General features: G+C 38.4%; 2 protein-coding genes across 4 annotated transcripts in view; one reads left to right on the top strand and one right to left on the bottom strand.

The window, feature by feature from the left end:
• Nucleotides 1-2478: 2478 nt before the first annotated feature.
• On the top strand, nucleotides 2479-8955 carry LOC104968060 (endoplasmic reticulum-Golgi intermediate compartment protein 2-like). 2 transcript variants are annotated; one of them, XM_010797618.1, is made up of 14 exons: nucleotides 2479-2606; nucleotides 3065-3198; nucleotides 3279-3387; nucleotides 3499-3545; nucleotides 3628-3695; nucleotides 3810-3850; nucleotides 4131-4232; nucleotides 4481-4576; nucleotides 4722-4777; nucleotides 5138-5236; nucleotides 5550-5647; nucleotides 5757-5919; nucleotides 6508-6584; nucleotides 6672-8955. In XM_010797618.1, the coding sequence occupies exons 2-14, from the start codon at nucleotides 3093-3095 to the stop codon at nucleotides 6750-6752; spliced, it is 1143 nt and encodes a 380-aa protein (XP_010795920.1). In that variant the 5' UTR covers nucleotides 2479-2606; nucleotides 3065-3092; the 3' UTR covers nucleotides 6753-8955. The 2 variants fall into 2 exon arrangements, with proteins under 2 accessions (XP_010795920.1, XP_010795921.1); XM_010797619.1 differs by having other exon boundaries at nucleotides 3065-3128.
• LOC104968059 (fatty acyl-CoA reductase 1) overlaps nucleotides 7389-15749 on the bottom strand; it is a 44629-nt gene continuing 36268 nt past the window's right edge. For both annotated transcript variants that reach the window (XM_010797617.1, XM_010797616.1), the window contains exons 6-13: nucleotides 14943-14987; nucleotides 14736-14854; nucleotides 13446-13475; nucleotides 13128-13195; nucleotides 10963-11134; nucleotides 10748-10877; nucleotides 9825-9952; nucleotides 7389-9687 (exon numbers count right to left, since the gene is read on the bottom strand). In XM_010797617.1, coding sequence (XP_010795919.1) covers nucleotides 9525-9687; nucleotides 9825-9952; nucleotides 10748-10877; nucleotides 10963-11134; nucleotides 13128-13195; nucleotides 13446-13475; nucleotides 14736-14854; nucleotides 14943-14987 — 855 coding nt within the window. In that variant the 3' untranslated portion in view covers nucleotides 7389-9524. The remainder of the gene's footprint in view (nucleotides 9688-9824; nucleotides 9953-10747; nucleotides 10878-10962; nucleotides 11135-13127; nucleotides 13196-13445; nucleotides 13476-14735; nucleotides 14855-14942; nucleotides 14988-15749) is intronic.

A 15749-nucleotide genomic window follows, 5' to 3' on the forward strand; every position in this document is an offset into this window, starting at 1 on the left:
GTCCCCAAACAACGCAGGAATGAAGTGGGGCGGGGATTTAACCCAGCGTCCGGAAACACCCGAATAGAGCCGAACGGACACGATCTCCTCCTAGGCAATCCCACCTCTGACGTCACTTTCCAAATTATTCTTTTTCATCTGGTTGTGTGTAGACACACGCCAACAATAGACACACACTTTTTCCAACAAAGGAATGACATAATGGTACTGTTTTGACCATGTTGTCACTTTTACAATCAGAGACTTATGTTCAGCAAAATCTCAGGATTTTCAGAAAGGAAAATGGTGAGCCTCATAGGCCTTAGTAGGTAAATTATATATGTTATAAGCCCACATAGTGTATCATTATTTCAATGAGATATATGTGATTTAAAATGTATACTTAAAAATACATTGAGAATCAGTGGATGTATTTATTTAACCATTACAACCCTTGAGGACCCAAAACTTGTTATCTTAAATTGTTGCTGATAATAAACATATGAATTTGCATTGAGGCACATTCATTTAAAGGTATATGTTTGTAAAGTATTAATTGAGCCATAAAAGCAATGTCAACATTTTAAGGAAACAAAAACCTTATATGTTGTTGGCAAAGTGTGCTGCCTCAGCACTGACTTATCAGGCAGGTGATGTGATTTTACGGGAAATAAATCATATATTTTTTTTAACAATCCAAAACTGCTATATCAGCAGAATATTTGCTAAGTGGCAGGGTTATCATTTTCATAACTATCTTAACAAAAGCAGGGGGAAAAAAAACATTTTTAACCAATACACTGCCAAATAGCATAACCAAAACACAATATCCACCCCTGGTATGTCTCCACGGAGCGTGTCTGACATGCCCTACGTGCTTGTGTGCTGAATAGCAATGGGACCACCGACCCACAGCTTGATCTGTGAGCTGACAGCACCCATCCCCCAAAACGCCCATCTGTGCTGCTCTGCATAGACAAGCAGGCCTGGTGCATGCAGACACTCACTGCACAGTACACTCATGTGATTCACACAGTTCATCTGCACATCTGAGTTGTTTCTTTGATGCATCCTCAGCCTGCAGCGAGGCATAAACATGTCCTTTGTCCTCATGGTGATAATAGCATGCTGAACCAGTTTGTCGTAGTCAAACATTATCGTCTTCACAAGGGTTTCTCTTTTCAGTGTGAGCAGCAACTTCATTTCTGGGGTGCAGTTCCAACATACGCCTGTAAATACTTCTCCTGGAAATCAATTATCCTTTATAAGTGGAGGACAGATGTTGTTAGTGTCACTGCAGATGAATGGCCAAAGACATAATGTGATTACTAACTGTAAACTGGCCAGTTTACTTCACCTAAAAACATTATCAGTGCTTTACTACGAGTCATATGTCATTACACTACTTGATTAATTTATCTGATACATTTCCAAAAATGTACTGTCTGTTTCTACAGGACAAAGACGAATACACATTACACTACAGTTTAAAATATTAACACAAGTCTGCTGTGTTGGCTTTGGGTTTCTCTGCAAACAAAGATACATATACATATCTAAAACAAACACTCCTCTTGTCTGACTTTATTCACTGACTATTCAGGTAGTTTCAAAGCTGGTGTGCTTACCTAAAAAAATACTGCATTACACAAACTGTTGTTGTATTTGCAAATAGTCCAAAAGCACAAGTGATATAAAACCATTGCTTTTCACAGAACCATTTTAACATATGCTTTAAATATCAGCGAGTAGAACAATTGAGATATAGAGAATGAAAAGTGAAAAGTGAGGAAACAATAACTATGCATTAAAGACAATGCAAAGTTAACCAATCCTCAAAAGTATTTTGATATTGAGTCTGTGCTAAATGCACTGGTGAAAGAAGTATTCAGAAGAAAAAGTACTAGAGTATGTGGTGTAAAGTAAATCAGTCCATTTACTCAAGTACTGTACTGAAGTACAATTTTGAGGTACTTTTACTTTATTAGCTGCACCTTTTCCAGCTTTGATAACAATTTAATGCAATAATTATAATCGAAACATATAATATATATTATTTTGAAATGGGCCAATCTGCAGAACTTTTGGTATATTTTGATGACAATACTTTGTACTTGTACTTCAGTAACATTTTGAATGCAGGACTTTTATTGTAACAGAGTATTCCCACACTCTTGCACTCAAGCAAGTAATTCTCCCGCCTCTGCAAGAGTATTAGCAATCCAAAAATATCGTATACTATATTGTATCATATTGTGTTAAATAATAGTATATTACAAGATAGGTAATTGTATTTCATTTTAACAGTTTATATTAACAAACTACTTCACATAGTTCTACAAAAAAGGGTATCGGATTCAGGTTTCAGTATCAAAGCGACATCTTGTGTTAGAACGGCGACATTGCTACCTGCGCGTTCACTGTGCACGGTGCGCGCACGCTTCGCACTCACCGACGTCCTATTTACCCAAACAAGGAAGACGCAGGTCCGCCCACCTGTCCGCGTGAGCGCAGACCGTGGATGTAACATTAGTCAGAGATCATTCATACAGCCGAAAATAACTGAATGATAATGGCTTCCAGGGATCCTGTGGTGCGATTTAACCTCTGAGTAGATGATTAAAGAGGTAAGAGTTATTATAAATGACTGTTATTGTGAAGCCTGTGCTGCTTTATTGTGACGGTAATATATTGACATGAAACATCTCTACTGTTAATACTGTTTTGCAGCATATGGATCTGAATATGGACTGTACAGAAACCTAATATTTGTATCCATTTGTATCTATCTTTTTGCTTTAGTAGTACAGTGCTTATATACAGATGTAAAGTGTATTAATACGCTCTGTAGGGACATTTTAAACATTGTTTAATAATAAATCAGAATGGCTACTAAAGAACAGTGTGTTTCAATGTCTTCATCTGTACAAGCATTGGTGTTACCGAATAATTCAAATGTAGAAAGAACATACATGGTTGAATTTGCATGACTTAATAACATGTTAATTGTATCATCATTCAAACCTTTATAAAGCTAGAGGTTGCAGACAGGGCTCCTGAATGTAACACTGATGTTATGATGCAGGAGGTGGAGAGCATCCCTGAACCTGAAGATGAGGCGTCTGTCTCGGAGGAAAGCCCTGACCCTGGTGAGAGAGCTGGACGCCTTCCCAAAGGTGTCAGAAAGCCACGTGGAGACCTCAGCCTCTGGAGGAACAGGTGGACACTCCTCTGAAAACAGAAAGACAACAACACCATACAGACATTATTAACAGTAACCCTCTTCGTCTCACCCACAGTGTCGCTGATTGCTTTCGGTGCCATGGCTCTTCTGGCTGTCTTGGAGTTCTTTGTTTATAGAGACACTTGGATGAAGTATGAATATGAAGTTGATAAGGATTATTCCAGGTAAGCTTACTTCCAGAGCTGTGAAATGATCACATGAAAAAGTCCCCAAACAAACATGCTAAACAGTAGATGACAAATATTATTCCCCCTCTTCTTTTTCATCATTCGCAGTAAATTGAGAATAAACATCGACATCACAGCTGCCATGAAATGCCAGCGTGAGTATCCCATCCTCTTTATCATAAAATGTATGGTGAAAATATGTCACATCATGCATGCATTTGATGACCGTGATTGCAGATGTTGGAGCAGATATTCTGGACCTGGCTGAGACCATGATCACATCCAACGGCCTTCAGTACGAGCCTGTGAGTGAAGCATGTCTCCAAACCTGAGGTCAAGTTTAATTCTGTGTTTGTTCTTTTTGTAGAAGCATTATTAAGATTTGGCTTTTCCAAAGTGTATTCTTTGTGTTTGTTCAGGTTATTTTTGATCTGACTCCACAACAGAGAATGTGGCAAAGGTAAGCTGTCATGACATCAGACAGGGAAATACTGGGAGAACAGGAAGTGTTATAAAAGTCTTGTTGTGTCTGAAAACAATACATTGATTTAATTTTCAGTTATTTTAAACGTGTATTCAAGGTGATACATTTGCATGCATACTGAAAAAGAAAGAAGAACATGTTTTTAAAGCTTTCTAGAAAAACTGGAATAGTTATCTACAGTTCAGATCTAGTTTAAGTGTAGTTTGAGTTTTCAGTCCGACAGTGTACACGTTGCCACTCTTGTGTTTGTCCTCAGGACGCTGCTTCTCATACAGAACAGGCTGAGAGAGGAACATGCTCTTCAGGAAGTCCTTTACAAAAGTCTCCTCAAAGGCGGTCCTACTGCCCTGCCCCCCAGGTCAGTCACATGCAAACAAGCTCTTTTTTGTTTTATACTATATGCAAATATTGTGCAGCCTGTTAGGTGTGTTGCTGATAAGCAATTAAAGGTATTCTAAAAGTGTTTAACAATTCTTAGACCTAGGGACATACATGACATTGGTCCCTTTTGCTCCAAACTCCCATGATCCCACACTACATCACAACGTCATCTGGTGCGTTTAAGTGTCAAATTATGTTCTGAATAATTGTGTGTTTTTGCTACAGGGAGTATGCCTCTATAGAGCCGTTGAATGCTTGTAGGGTACACGGGCATGTCTACGTCAACAAGGTGGCAGGAAACCTACACGTAACTGTCGGAAAGTAAGAAACTACAGAACGGTCATTCGTTTCTTACCATGATCCAGCTGTAGAATTTGCTGGGCTATGAAAAACAGGCATATATATTATGCTATATTTGAAAGCTTTTGTTGACACATCACCTTTAATACTAATTTGTGTTTTTCAGGCCCATTCACCATCCACAGGGTCATGCCCACATTGCTGCTTTTGTCAGCCATGATAGTGAGTAACTCTTTCTAATTATGCTTGCATATGTTTTCTTTACATTTTCTTAACAGTGCAATTGTTTTAGTAACCTACTCTTGGTGCAAACTACATTTGAAAGTAGAGATGACACACAGGGCATTTAATTTGAAAGAATATGCAAGCAAATGTTACCTTCATTGATACCAGTCTATGATTGATACTAATAAATGGTGCATTTTTAGATGTTATTATTATTCAGAATTGTATTGAACGATTTGTAGACAAACAGCAACTATATCCAGTGCAGAGTACATTATTTCCAGGTTGAAATGGAGCTTCTTTTTTGTGATTCTCACCTTGATTGAACCTGAGCTTCCTCTCGTCTTTGCATTACAGCGTACAACTTCTCCCATCGGATTGACCATTTATCTTTCGGGGAGGAGATACCGGGCATCATCAATCCTCTGGACGGCACAGAGAAAATCACCAATAACCGTAAGTTACTGTTATGTACCAAGAGGTAGGAAAGGATAAAACATTTGATGGCGTTTCCTGCAAAATTAATGACACGTTGAGACATTAATCTGATCATGAGTTAACTCAAATGGTCCTTTGCTCACCTTGGTGGATCACTGCTTAGTAGAGATTATTGGAAAGAGGTTGCCTTTGTTGTAAGCACTTTGATCAGATAATTAAGTTTCATTATGAGTCTCTTTAACTAACCTTTTTTTACCTCTTGAAATTGATAGAAAAATGTTAAATATTGAGGTTTTTTCATGCATTATTTCTGGTGGCGTGTTTCCTGCAGATAACCAGATGTTCCAGTATTTCATCACAGTGGTTCCAACCAGACTGAACACATACAAGATATCTGCAGACACACACCAGTACTCTGTGACTGAGCGGGTGGGTGAAGAGTCATTAAAGCCCATTACAAAGAAGCATATTGAACAGAGGATGAAGAAACGAAGGGAAACTTAGGATACCACTAACCATCATGCCATCTGTTTCCAAGGAGCGGGTGATAAACCACGCAGCGGGCAGTCACGGTGTCTCCGGCATCTTCATCAAGTACGACACCAGCTCTCTGATGGTGACGGTCAGCGAGCAGCACATGCCTCTCTGGCAGTTCCTGGTGCGTCTGTGCGGCATAATCGGGGGTATTTTCTCCACCACAGGCAAGTCTGTTTAACTGCAATCACATTTATTTATCATCTTGTCATCAATTTCTCCTGTTTCTATGACTTAAGAGCGAGTGAAAAAAGGTTTTGCAAAGAATTCTTTTTCTGAATGACCTTTTATTTGTTTTTATAAATCTATGAAAACAGGGTTCTATTTGTCAGGGTCATTTAGTTTGTTATTGTAATACTAATTTAAGCCACAAGAGGCTGAAGTAAACCACATGTGATAAATAGGACTAACAGCATTCATATTTTCTTTCAGGTGGGTTTACAAGTGCATATATTATCAGTTAGAAAATGTATGTTTTATTACAGTCATGTCAAAAGGATCCTGATCAAAACTAAGATCTTCAACTTCCAAAACCTTTTTTACCTGTTTTCAGATGATAAAAACATATTTTAGAAACATCCTGCAAGAAACTTTTTTCTCATGTAAATCATAAGCCTCTTAGAGCTTATGTAGAGCAACAATGTCACATTGAGCTTTTAAATTCAAAGTAAAACAGCTGCATATAGAAAATCATTTATGACCTAAAACGTGTCCGAATCGATCTATTTATCGTTGTGTGTTCCTCTCTCCTAAAGGCATGCTTCATGGGCTTGTTGGCCTCTTTTTTGACGTTATTTGCTGTCGGCTCAAACTTGGAGTCTACAGAAGAGAGGTGAGTCTTTAATACAAAATACATGTTGCAACATAAACAGGCTATCTTCATTACTGATAGACTTACCTGTACTGAAACTTATTCTAGGAGGTGCAGCTACACAACGAGATGAACAATCTTAACAATCACCAGACTCCTTTGTTGGCTGAAGCAGTCCCCCAGGAGTAACCGTTTCTCTGTGAGCAGGCTTTTGGCCATTGTTAAATAACGTCATCAATGTCATATAATTGTGTTTTCTACAAAACAGTCTAAATGATCTGTGCTGTTGACTGACAAATTGTAAAGTTTACATAAGATAATTGCACTTTAGGAAAATGTGTTTCCCTTGAATGCATGAGTCATACTTGTGTTTCTTTTAAAAACTGTGATGGGTTTGTTTCGCAAAGTTTTAGACTTTCTGTCCATGTGTTGTAATCTGATTGTTTGGCTGCCATTCAGTCCATTAAAGTTTACATATTTACAAAAGAATGAGGTTTGGTCCCTAAGTGTTGTTTTGTGAAAAACATTTAAGTCTTGTGTTAAAGTCATTTCAGAATAAAGGTGATCAAATATTTTTCAAAGGACATCAGCATGCAGTTAACAATTGAGTTATGTATTTCTGTTGTTTGTTCCATACAGTTAAAGAGCTCTGCATTTGCAAAGCACATTGTTTTGTAAAACACACATACAGGAGAGCAACACAACCCTTAAAACAACATTGTAAGAATTGTTATGATACCACTGAAATGACTGCAGACATTCTGGGTGATTATCTCCGTCTAAATTTCAGAGTACAGTTACCATGAATACACCACAGACATGGGCTTTGCATAAACATTTATTAAGTTGTGTCCCTTTTTCTCCCATTTAGGCTCGTAACTGTTATGCATTTGTATTCAGTCAAGAGTCAAGCCACATACAAAACAACACAGTTTTCTCATGTTTAGTAAAACACGGACTGGCCTGTCACATTTAACACTTTTGGTAGACTCTGTAGGAAGCTCTGTGGTGGAATCCTGTGAAGACTCTCACCAAGCAAAGATCAACAGTCACATAAAATGTTTGGTAGTTTAAAAGAATAAAATGAACTTCAACTATTTACAGGTTTTCCAAACTTGGGTCATTGATTCAACACCATGAGGGATTTTAAATCCTTTGTTTATAACCTAGTACTTTTGTGATTTAGGTCCAGACTAACAAATAGGTCACAATTTGTCTTGCTTAAAATAGTAGTCCACATCAGGGTAGGTATGGCGTACCTCAAGGCTCCATATTTAGTCCACTACTTTTCACTTCTTCTGTTCGTCAGAATGTTCAGCATGAATTCTAACTCTTATGCAGATGACACTTAACTCTGTATTGCAAGAACTCGTAATAATGCTTCCATTCTCTGTCCTGTTCACTAGCTGTCCAAAAGCAGAACATATCTTGCTTTTCTTACTCAAATAAAGTTGCTGCAGTAGGTGTTTAAAGCAGCAGTTTTCTAAAAGTACGATCTTTGATATATTTAACAGACCTAATTACCTTTTCAGTAACAAGAGGCGTGCCTCAAGAAATAAATCTTCAGTCAAAAGTTTCTTTATTTTAACGTTGCATATACGTTTTGTTTGGCTGTTACCTAAGGTACAACTCCAGCTTGTGCCTCATGTAAAAGCATCACAGATCAGGACATTTCTCTAATAAATAAATACCCTGCAATTTCTTTTTTTATAAAACCCTGTTTTTCAACAGCTCTGTAATTAGTTGAAAGAGAAATAAACGCTGTGACTCAATTGAAAAGCTAATTTACAGGCGGCACAACTTGGGGTTAGGTCTCCATTTTCATCAAATGAACCCACTCTCTACTCCGCTAAGTTGCCTGCTCTAAGCTTGGTCCTCTAACCCACAATCTCGGACATGTAAATCACTGATATTGTACTGGACCCATTCCTTGGACTTCTTCATTTTGGTTCTTTTATATCACCATTATGCCTTTCAGAATTTTATTTGGAATTTCCAACTACTATAACTTAACTTTAATTCAAATGTTTTTCCACCTGTACAGAGCTAAACAAATAAACTCAACTCTGATGTACTCTTATTTATATATATTACACTGCCAAGGTCTACCACATATATCAAACTTTGACTCAAGTATAAAGATGTAAAAGTAGTAAACTTAGTTTCAGTACAAACTGCTGTACAAACAGATGAGCATTCAAACAAACATGGTTTATGTTCAAAGACATATGAACATTCTCTTTGTGATAGTAAATAATGGAGACAGATATATATTTTTTGGTTTATTTAATGATACTGTTGTCTTGAACTGTATAGTTGGAATTTAGATGTAATATTTGTCTCAGTTTAGAGACTTGAGATAGATAACCAGTTAGTTTTTAAGGTGTAATCTTAGAAAGGCAGTAGATACACATAATGTAAGATAGAGATCAAAATCACTTGCGTAGTAAAGAGAGGAATTGGATTTCCCCACAGTTAAACTGCAGAGAACCAAAAAAATCTTAGAGAAATCCAGTGAAGCTCTGCCATATATCAAGTATGAAAACATAATAATAAGGCAAGGCAATGAAGCTAGATTCAAGTGGATGGAAACAACGATGTGGAAAAGAAAATGGACGGCACACAAAAGGCTTATTGTTGCATATATAATTGGCGTTCACGTTGAGAAGGAAACTGTAGCAACAAGATGAATACTTTTTTGGACGGATTCTGGTGAGTGAACGGTGCAGGTACTGATGATAGATTTCCGAACGAGACAAATTATTCATGGCTCTTTTCTCTCCTTAGAGTGCTTCATACGACTGCAGCCTCCCACCTGTAGAGAGCCCCCAGCTGATCCACACACAAAGGAGGATTCAGACTCAGAGTGTCCTTGACGGACGGTCAGAGTCTCAGATGTTGCATCCTGCTGACAGCTAAAGGCCAGGGCGGCCGTCTCTGCCTTGAAGAGGTGAGGAACACTCACTTGGTTATGGTGCTGGATGCGCGGAAGTAAGACAGGAACTTGAAACAGAGGCTGACCACAAAGTACCAGATGTTTCTGGCCATCTGGGAGCGGGCGATAAAAACTCTCCAGATGAAAACCACCAATAGGGTGTTGAAGGTGTAGCGGATGTTCCTCAGTCTGGGAAAGAGAGAGGAAAAATTTTGATGAAAAATGTCTAGATCTTATATTTATTTTGTTTCTGATGTTAGTGGCACACTTGTTATAACAGGCTTCTTGTCCTGTTTTATTTCTGTTGCATTGTCTTGTTGACTTACTTCTTCAGATGCTGCCTGGCAGCAGGAATGTCAGACATGTCTTCATTCAGGACGTACTTCTTGGTGCCGATGCAGTAATTCTCAATGTACTCAGGCCAGTTCAGCTGGCGCACATCAAAGTTAAATGTCTGCAAGATAGAATAGAAGTTTAAGAAGTCCAGAGACAAAGGCAAGACCAAAGATACTGTGTCATTTGTAATTGAACATTAAAATGAAATCCCACTATCCCTCACTAGATGGAGCAATTGACCCAATAATACCATTCAAATAAGAGCAGATGGAATATTCCCTAAATGCCTTTTTCTCTTAATCATAATAGGGTTAAATAAATCATGCATACATCTATTTATAGGGGGCAAGAACGTAATTTACTTAAAAGTAGCAATACCACACTATACAAATAGGTAAATAAAAGTTTAGCATTATCACTAAAAAAGTCTCATAAGTAAAACTTCTCTTTTGGACAATGGCCCAGAATTCTGTTTAGTTAAATCTATGTTATTCAATTCTTATGACTGAGGCATTAACCTATATGATATACACAATGTTGTATTGTGCCATTGTGGAGCCAGGTTTAACTACTTTATGTACACCTAGGTAGTTCTATCTATAGCAAGTATTCACGCTCTGCCTGGATACCTTCATTTGCAAAATAACTAGAAATGTAATACATACCATAAGTACCATAATACCCTCTGAAATATGGTCAAATATAAGTTTGGTAACTAATTTCCTTTTACTGTATCTATTTCACTAAGTTGTAACCTGTATTCAATGAGTAGGAGGAGTTTAATAACAACTTCAGATGGCGTCGGATGAAGCAAATATACATATTCAGACTGGATCAAGCAATCTGGTTCCTCAATAAGCTCAGGAGGTCAATATTTGGCTCAAAGTGGCAGTGTGTTTGTGGATAAGCGTACCCTCCTGTCCTCTGGGGTGAGCTGGCCCATCAGCATGCTCATGTTCTCCGAGTTCCACTCCCAGTCCTGACTGCTGAAGTACTCCAGCAGGCCGATGGCTTTGTGCAGACGGTTGAAGATGCGCATCATCCTGAATCATGAGAAGGGGTAAAATGTCACTGCACACTTGAACTTCTCTTTAGATTTCAAGTATGACAGATTGTGGCGAGTCTTACTGCGGCTTCTGTCCAGAGAGACGCAGCACAAAGTCGTAGATGAGGGCGGGGAACTTGTGGCTGACCAGGATCCAGTACTGGTTCATCAGGTAGTTGGAGGTGATGTTGGCGTTGGGCCGGCGGAAAGCCTGCTCCAGAGGGTTCCTCTTGAAGGACGACATCACGTGGTGCTCTGCAGAAGGTGAATTATTCAAATAAAAATACAGTAATCTTTTGTACCATAAAAAAATACTTTTCACCTATTTCTTTAAAATCCAACTTTTTCTTAGTTTTTGTTCAATCTGAATGGCCAGGAAATATCCAAATAATCCAATACCGGACATGAACAATACATTGTGAAAGTTTTGCATGGGGGTATGTGATTCCTGTCATCCATATTTGTTTGGATTAGGAAATAAAAGTTGCAATAATATTGTGCAGTTGTTAAAATGTGTTTTTATCCAGATATTTATGGCTTTTGTTTTAGCTTGAACGTAATGGTAATATTTGAGGCGCAACAACTAGGGCGAGCAGTGATCTTGGATCTCATGATGTAATGAAGAGAAAAAAACTCTGAATTGTCCAGGTTATCAACATCCACTGACCAGGAGCAAAGAGATGGGAAAATGCACAAATTGCAGTTTCTACACAGGGATCACGACTTCCAGGAACCATGGTTTTAATCATAACATGATTTCCAGCTCTGGATCTAGGGGGAATTTCAGCAGCCTTACAATGACTTCCACCCACCGGCATTAACCCCCCCCCCCCTCATCCACCTCCTCCCAGAATCCAGCAGCAGCCATCAACAGAAACAGAAAGCAGCCATGTGACTTCAGACATTACATCACACACGGCACGCAAACTAGGCCTTGCACCGCTCGTTTCCATGGCAACAGATATGTAGTGGTTGCAGGGGCAGAGATGACCGTATCCGAGGTGACAGCCAGCTGTGGCCCGGCCCCTCGCCGCTAACGTTCAGCCACCCTCCAAGGTCTGGGAGAGTCACCACACAAAAAAGGGCTAAAATTCCCACAATTCTCTGCAACAGGGAGCTACATCCTCCTTTATCCGTCACAACACTCGTCATTTTAGATTAGCTTCATTTCTGATTCTCATTTTGGCCGGTGGGATTATAGTTAACGTTTTTCTCTTTCATAACAGTGAGTTGCAGTGATGAGACCCAATCCTGCTACGAGCCATCTGGGAGCAATTTCCTCGGTGGAGCGAGCATGTTTGCTAATCTGAGAGGAAATGGGAAAGAGAGTCTGTTGTCATCGCGCCAGCCTGACATCCACAGCCCTCTAATCCTACTGTATCTGCTGAGCAAGTGTTTATTTTTCTGTACACAGGAAACACAGTTGTATGTGCTTAAATATATGTTTTATGTTGTGTTTTTCATGAATTGGGTTAATTTCATAATAGTTCATAATAGTAGTTTATAATTGTATTGTAGTATTTGTAATATGTAGTGTCCTAACAATCCATGTCTGGGAAATTCAGTCAGATAAAACGATTTTCGTATTCATTACATATTGAACAAGTCCATGTGTCTACAGTCATAGACACTTTTCTTATGCAAGTATAATGTAATTTTTATGCAAGCTAGTATTATTTCGCCAATTTCAATAGTAAAGTAGAGCTAAAATTAGCATTTGGTGGTGAACGATTTGTAGACCAACAGCTGACAAAAGTAAAGCACTGGTTGCAGCAAAAAAAAAGTGAAGTTGATATGAACCAAAACAGGTTCCTACCAATATGATGTTCCAAACATTGTTTCATGGCCAAATCTTTGCTTTTCAAAAATGCCTTTTACATTTTTGGGAAACAATTGAGCTCATTAAATGAAATTGCAAACCAGTTTTTCTCATAGCTTTCAAGAAAAGCTAATATATTGAGCACCTGCTTATATAAGAAAGGAAAACCCCTCTTTAATGTCCCACTGACCCATCTTATATGTGTTTCCAGCAGGGGGCAGACCCTCTCCACAGGAGCCCTGACTACAAACTACAGGACTTAACCACTTCTCAGGGCAGTTAAGTCACAAAGTATTGATTGGAGATGATGATGAATGGGACAACAATATTATGGGATGCCAGCAGGCTCAGACAAAACAGCTCTATAAAGACCCGCCTGCAGTAACAGGTCTGTACTTCCTTTAAGAAAGACAATCTTATTGTACGTACCAATCTGTCCCCAGTGGAACGGGTTGATGCCGCCGGTGGTGCAGTTGTACACCAGAGCTGATTTAGGTCTGCAAAGTGGGAGAGAGGAAGGTCATAAAGAAGCCAATAAAACACATATTAAACTGTATTTCCTTCACTAAACAAGTAGTAAGCTATGATACTATGTTGCTTTATAGGTGCCTTCAATTACAGTTAAGTATTGAGTATATTACACAACACATGCAGAGCTGTGCCAAAAAGATACTGAATAAACATGTAGGCTGAGGGAAAGCTAGATTCATCTTTTCACATCATTTCCAATTCAGAGTAAATACTTAACTTTCATCTTTCTGTTTTTCTGTTTTCCTTCTGAAAATAAGTACAGGTGGTCAGGAACATGAACACTGGTATAATCACATCACAGGCAGTAATGTTGATGCATTATGATATATGTTTTCTTTCATGAAATACTTTTGTTTGAATGTAATTTAGGCATCCAGATGTTTTCAGTATCACTGTAGCTATTATTTATCCTCCCCCACATCCCCCTAAAACCTTTAAACTGATCCTATTGAAATACAAATCGTTCTTTCCTTTCCATCAACTTTCTAATTATTTTCCCATCTCTGTCTAGTTAGCTAAATAATAGTTAGGAGCTTTAGCTGATTACTTCCTAAATATTCCCCCCATCCCACCTAATCATTTATTAATATCAACCAAAATCAGTTTTTTTGTTCCAAATATGTCTGTTGTAGCCTGGAGGCAACCCAATTCCTCATCATGTGTTGGTGCTGCAGTACACGCTGTAGTAAAGATAGCTAGTATGAGATTTTACACAGTTTGAACTCTTGGACTCTCACCACTACATTTCTTTAAAACTTTTCACTTCATTTGATTGTTTCCAACTTAATAAAGATGTTACTTTAGGTGTAATGGCTTTCAAACCTAACCATTGTAGAGAACAGTGACAGCAGGATAATACAGGCTCACAACTCTTCTACCAGTACATTTTCGCTTTTATCCCTGTCATTTTACTGTGGCCATGATGGAACTAATAATCAAAAAGTATGTCACATTCTGATAAATAAGCTTTATGTATGCACATCCCATTTTTCATATAACACACATTTAACACAACACATATATTATGTACATCATAAAATAAAATTAAAGACCGCTATCAGGTTACCTATTCTATATATAAATATGTGCATGCATATGTCAGCAGTATAGTAAACAATAACTATCTGCCGCTATCCGTTGTTGTCTGGGTTATTGTTTTTGTTTATATACAGTATATACGTATATTGTGAACATGTATAGTGCTGTTAAAACCAATTTCCCCCTGGGGACAACACATCTAATCTAATCTAATCTAGCAGGAGTTTGCTAGATGTAACCAACTGACCTTTCTGTAGTACCACAATATTTTATTTAGAAATGTTTACATATTTTGGCAAATATTGCGCCTCATGATATTTGGGATATTGCACTAGTCCATATTGCGATTTTGATAACATTGCAATTAAAAAAGCAGCCCTGTAATTTAGTAATAAGCCTGTTGGACCTAGAAATGGTGAATCTGTCCTTTAATATGAGGACCATAGCGTGTCAGATGATAGCACTAACCTGTGCACAGCGGTGTACCAGCCCGCAGCCAGTGTGAGGTTAATGACCATGTCCACGGGGACCAGGTCAGCCACCGCGTCGTTGTTAGCTCTCATGGTGCGCAGGATCCCCTTTCCAGCCTGATTAAAGAACAGCACTTAGTCACAGAGCTCCAAAACATGTCTGTGTGTTTAAGCTTTGAGATTTAAGGGTAAAGTTTTTACTTACGGCTATAAAGACTCCACTCGGCCCGTTGAAGTTGTCAATCCAACCCTGAGGTGTAAAGCAGAGAAACGTGTTAATGGGATGAAACAGAGCTTTGTCAGTCAGGTTCATTATGTTACTAATGCTAGCTAACTAAGGCTAGGCGATAATTAAATGTGATGATTTATAGTCTTTCAATTGAATTATATTGTGGAGATTGATAATACCAAGCATTTAATAACTCAATATTTTTTAATGCTTTTCGGGAAGTTTTAGCAATCACGTACAATGTCCTTAAGAACATTAAAGCATGGAAACATATCACAGTAGAGGCAGAAAATACAAATTGAACCTGGAAATGAGCAGAATAGGGCCCCTTTAACTGGACTAACTGGCAAGCATCTCCCACCATCAGCCCAGAATGCAATTGTCTATACATAATCAGGACACCAGGACACTCAGCTCAGGACATAATTAATGGCGTAAGATAATGAGTTAAGGTCAAAATGGGACCAAATGTTGGTTATAGTTCAAATAATCTATTGAATTACAGAGAAACAAGCCATACAATGATCCAAAGTGACATATAATGGGATTAAGGATTTTGCTCTAACAGCATCACACATGTGGGTAAATACGTGTTCATGTGTGCTGTATCCACTGATAGGGTTATGTTGTACTATGTATGTATGTACTTTCTGCTGTGGGAGAACATGGGACGCCGTTATTGTCGAATTCAATTAGAGTGCATTAAAAATGGATGAAACCACTGGTTACAGAGGGCTGGTGAGGCATTGTGTGTGTGTGTGTGTGTGTGTGTGTGTGTGTGGG

Source organism: Notothenia coriiceps, unplaced genomic scaffold, assembly GCF_000735185.1.
Source record: "Notothenia coriiceps isolate Sejong01 unplaced genomic scaffold, NC01 NC01_scaffold00038207, whole genome shotgun sequence".
Taxonomy (NCBI): domain Eukaryota; kingdom Metazoa; phylum Chordata; class Actinopteri; order Perciformes; family Nototheniidae; genus Notothenia; species Notothenia coriiceps.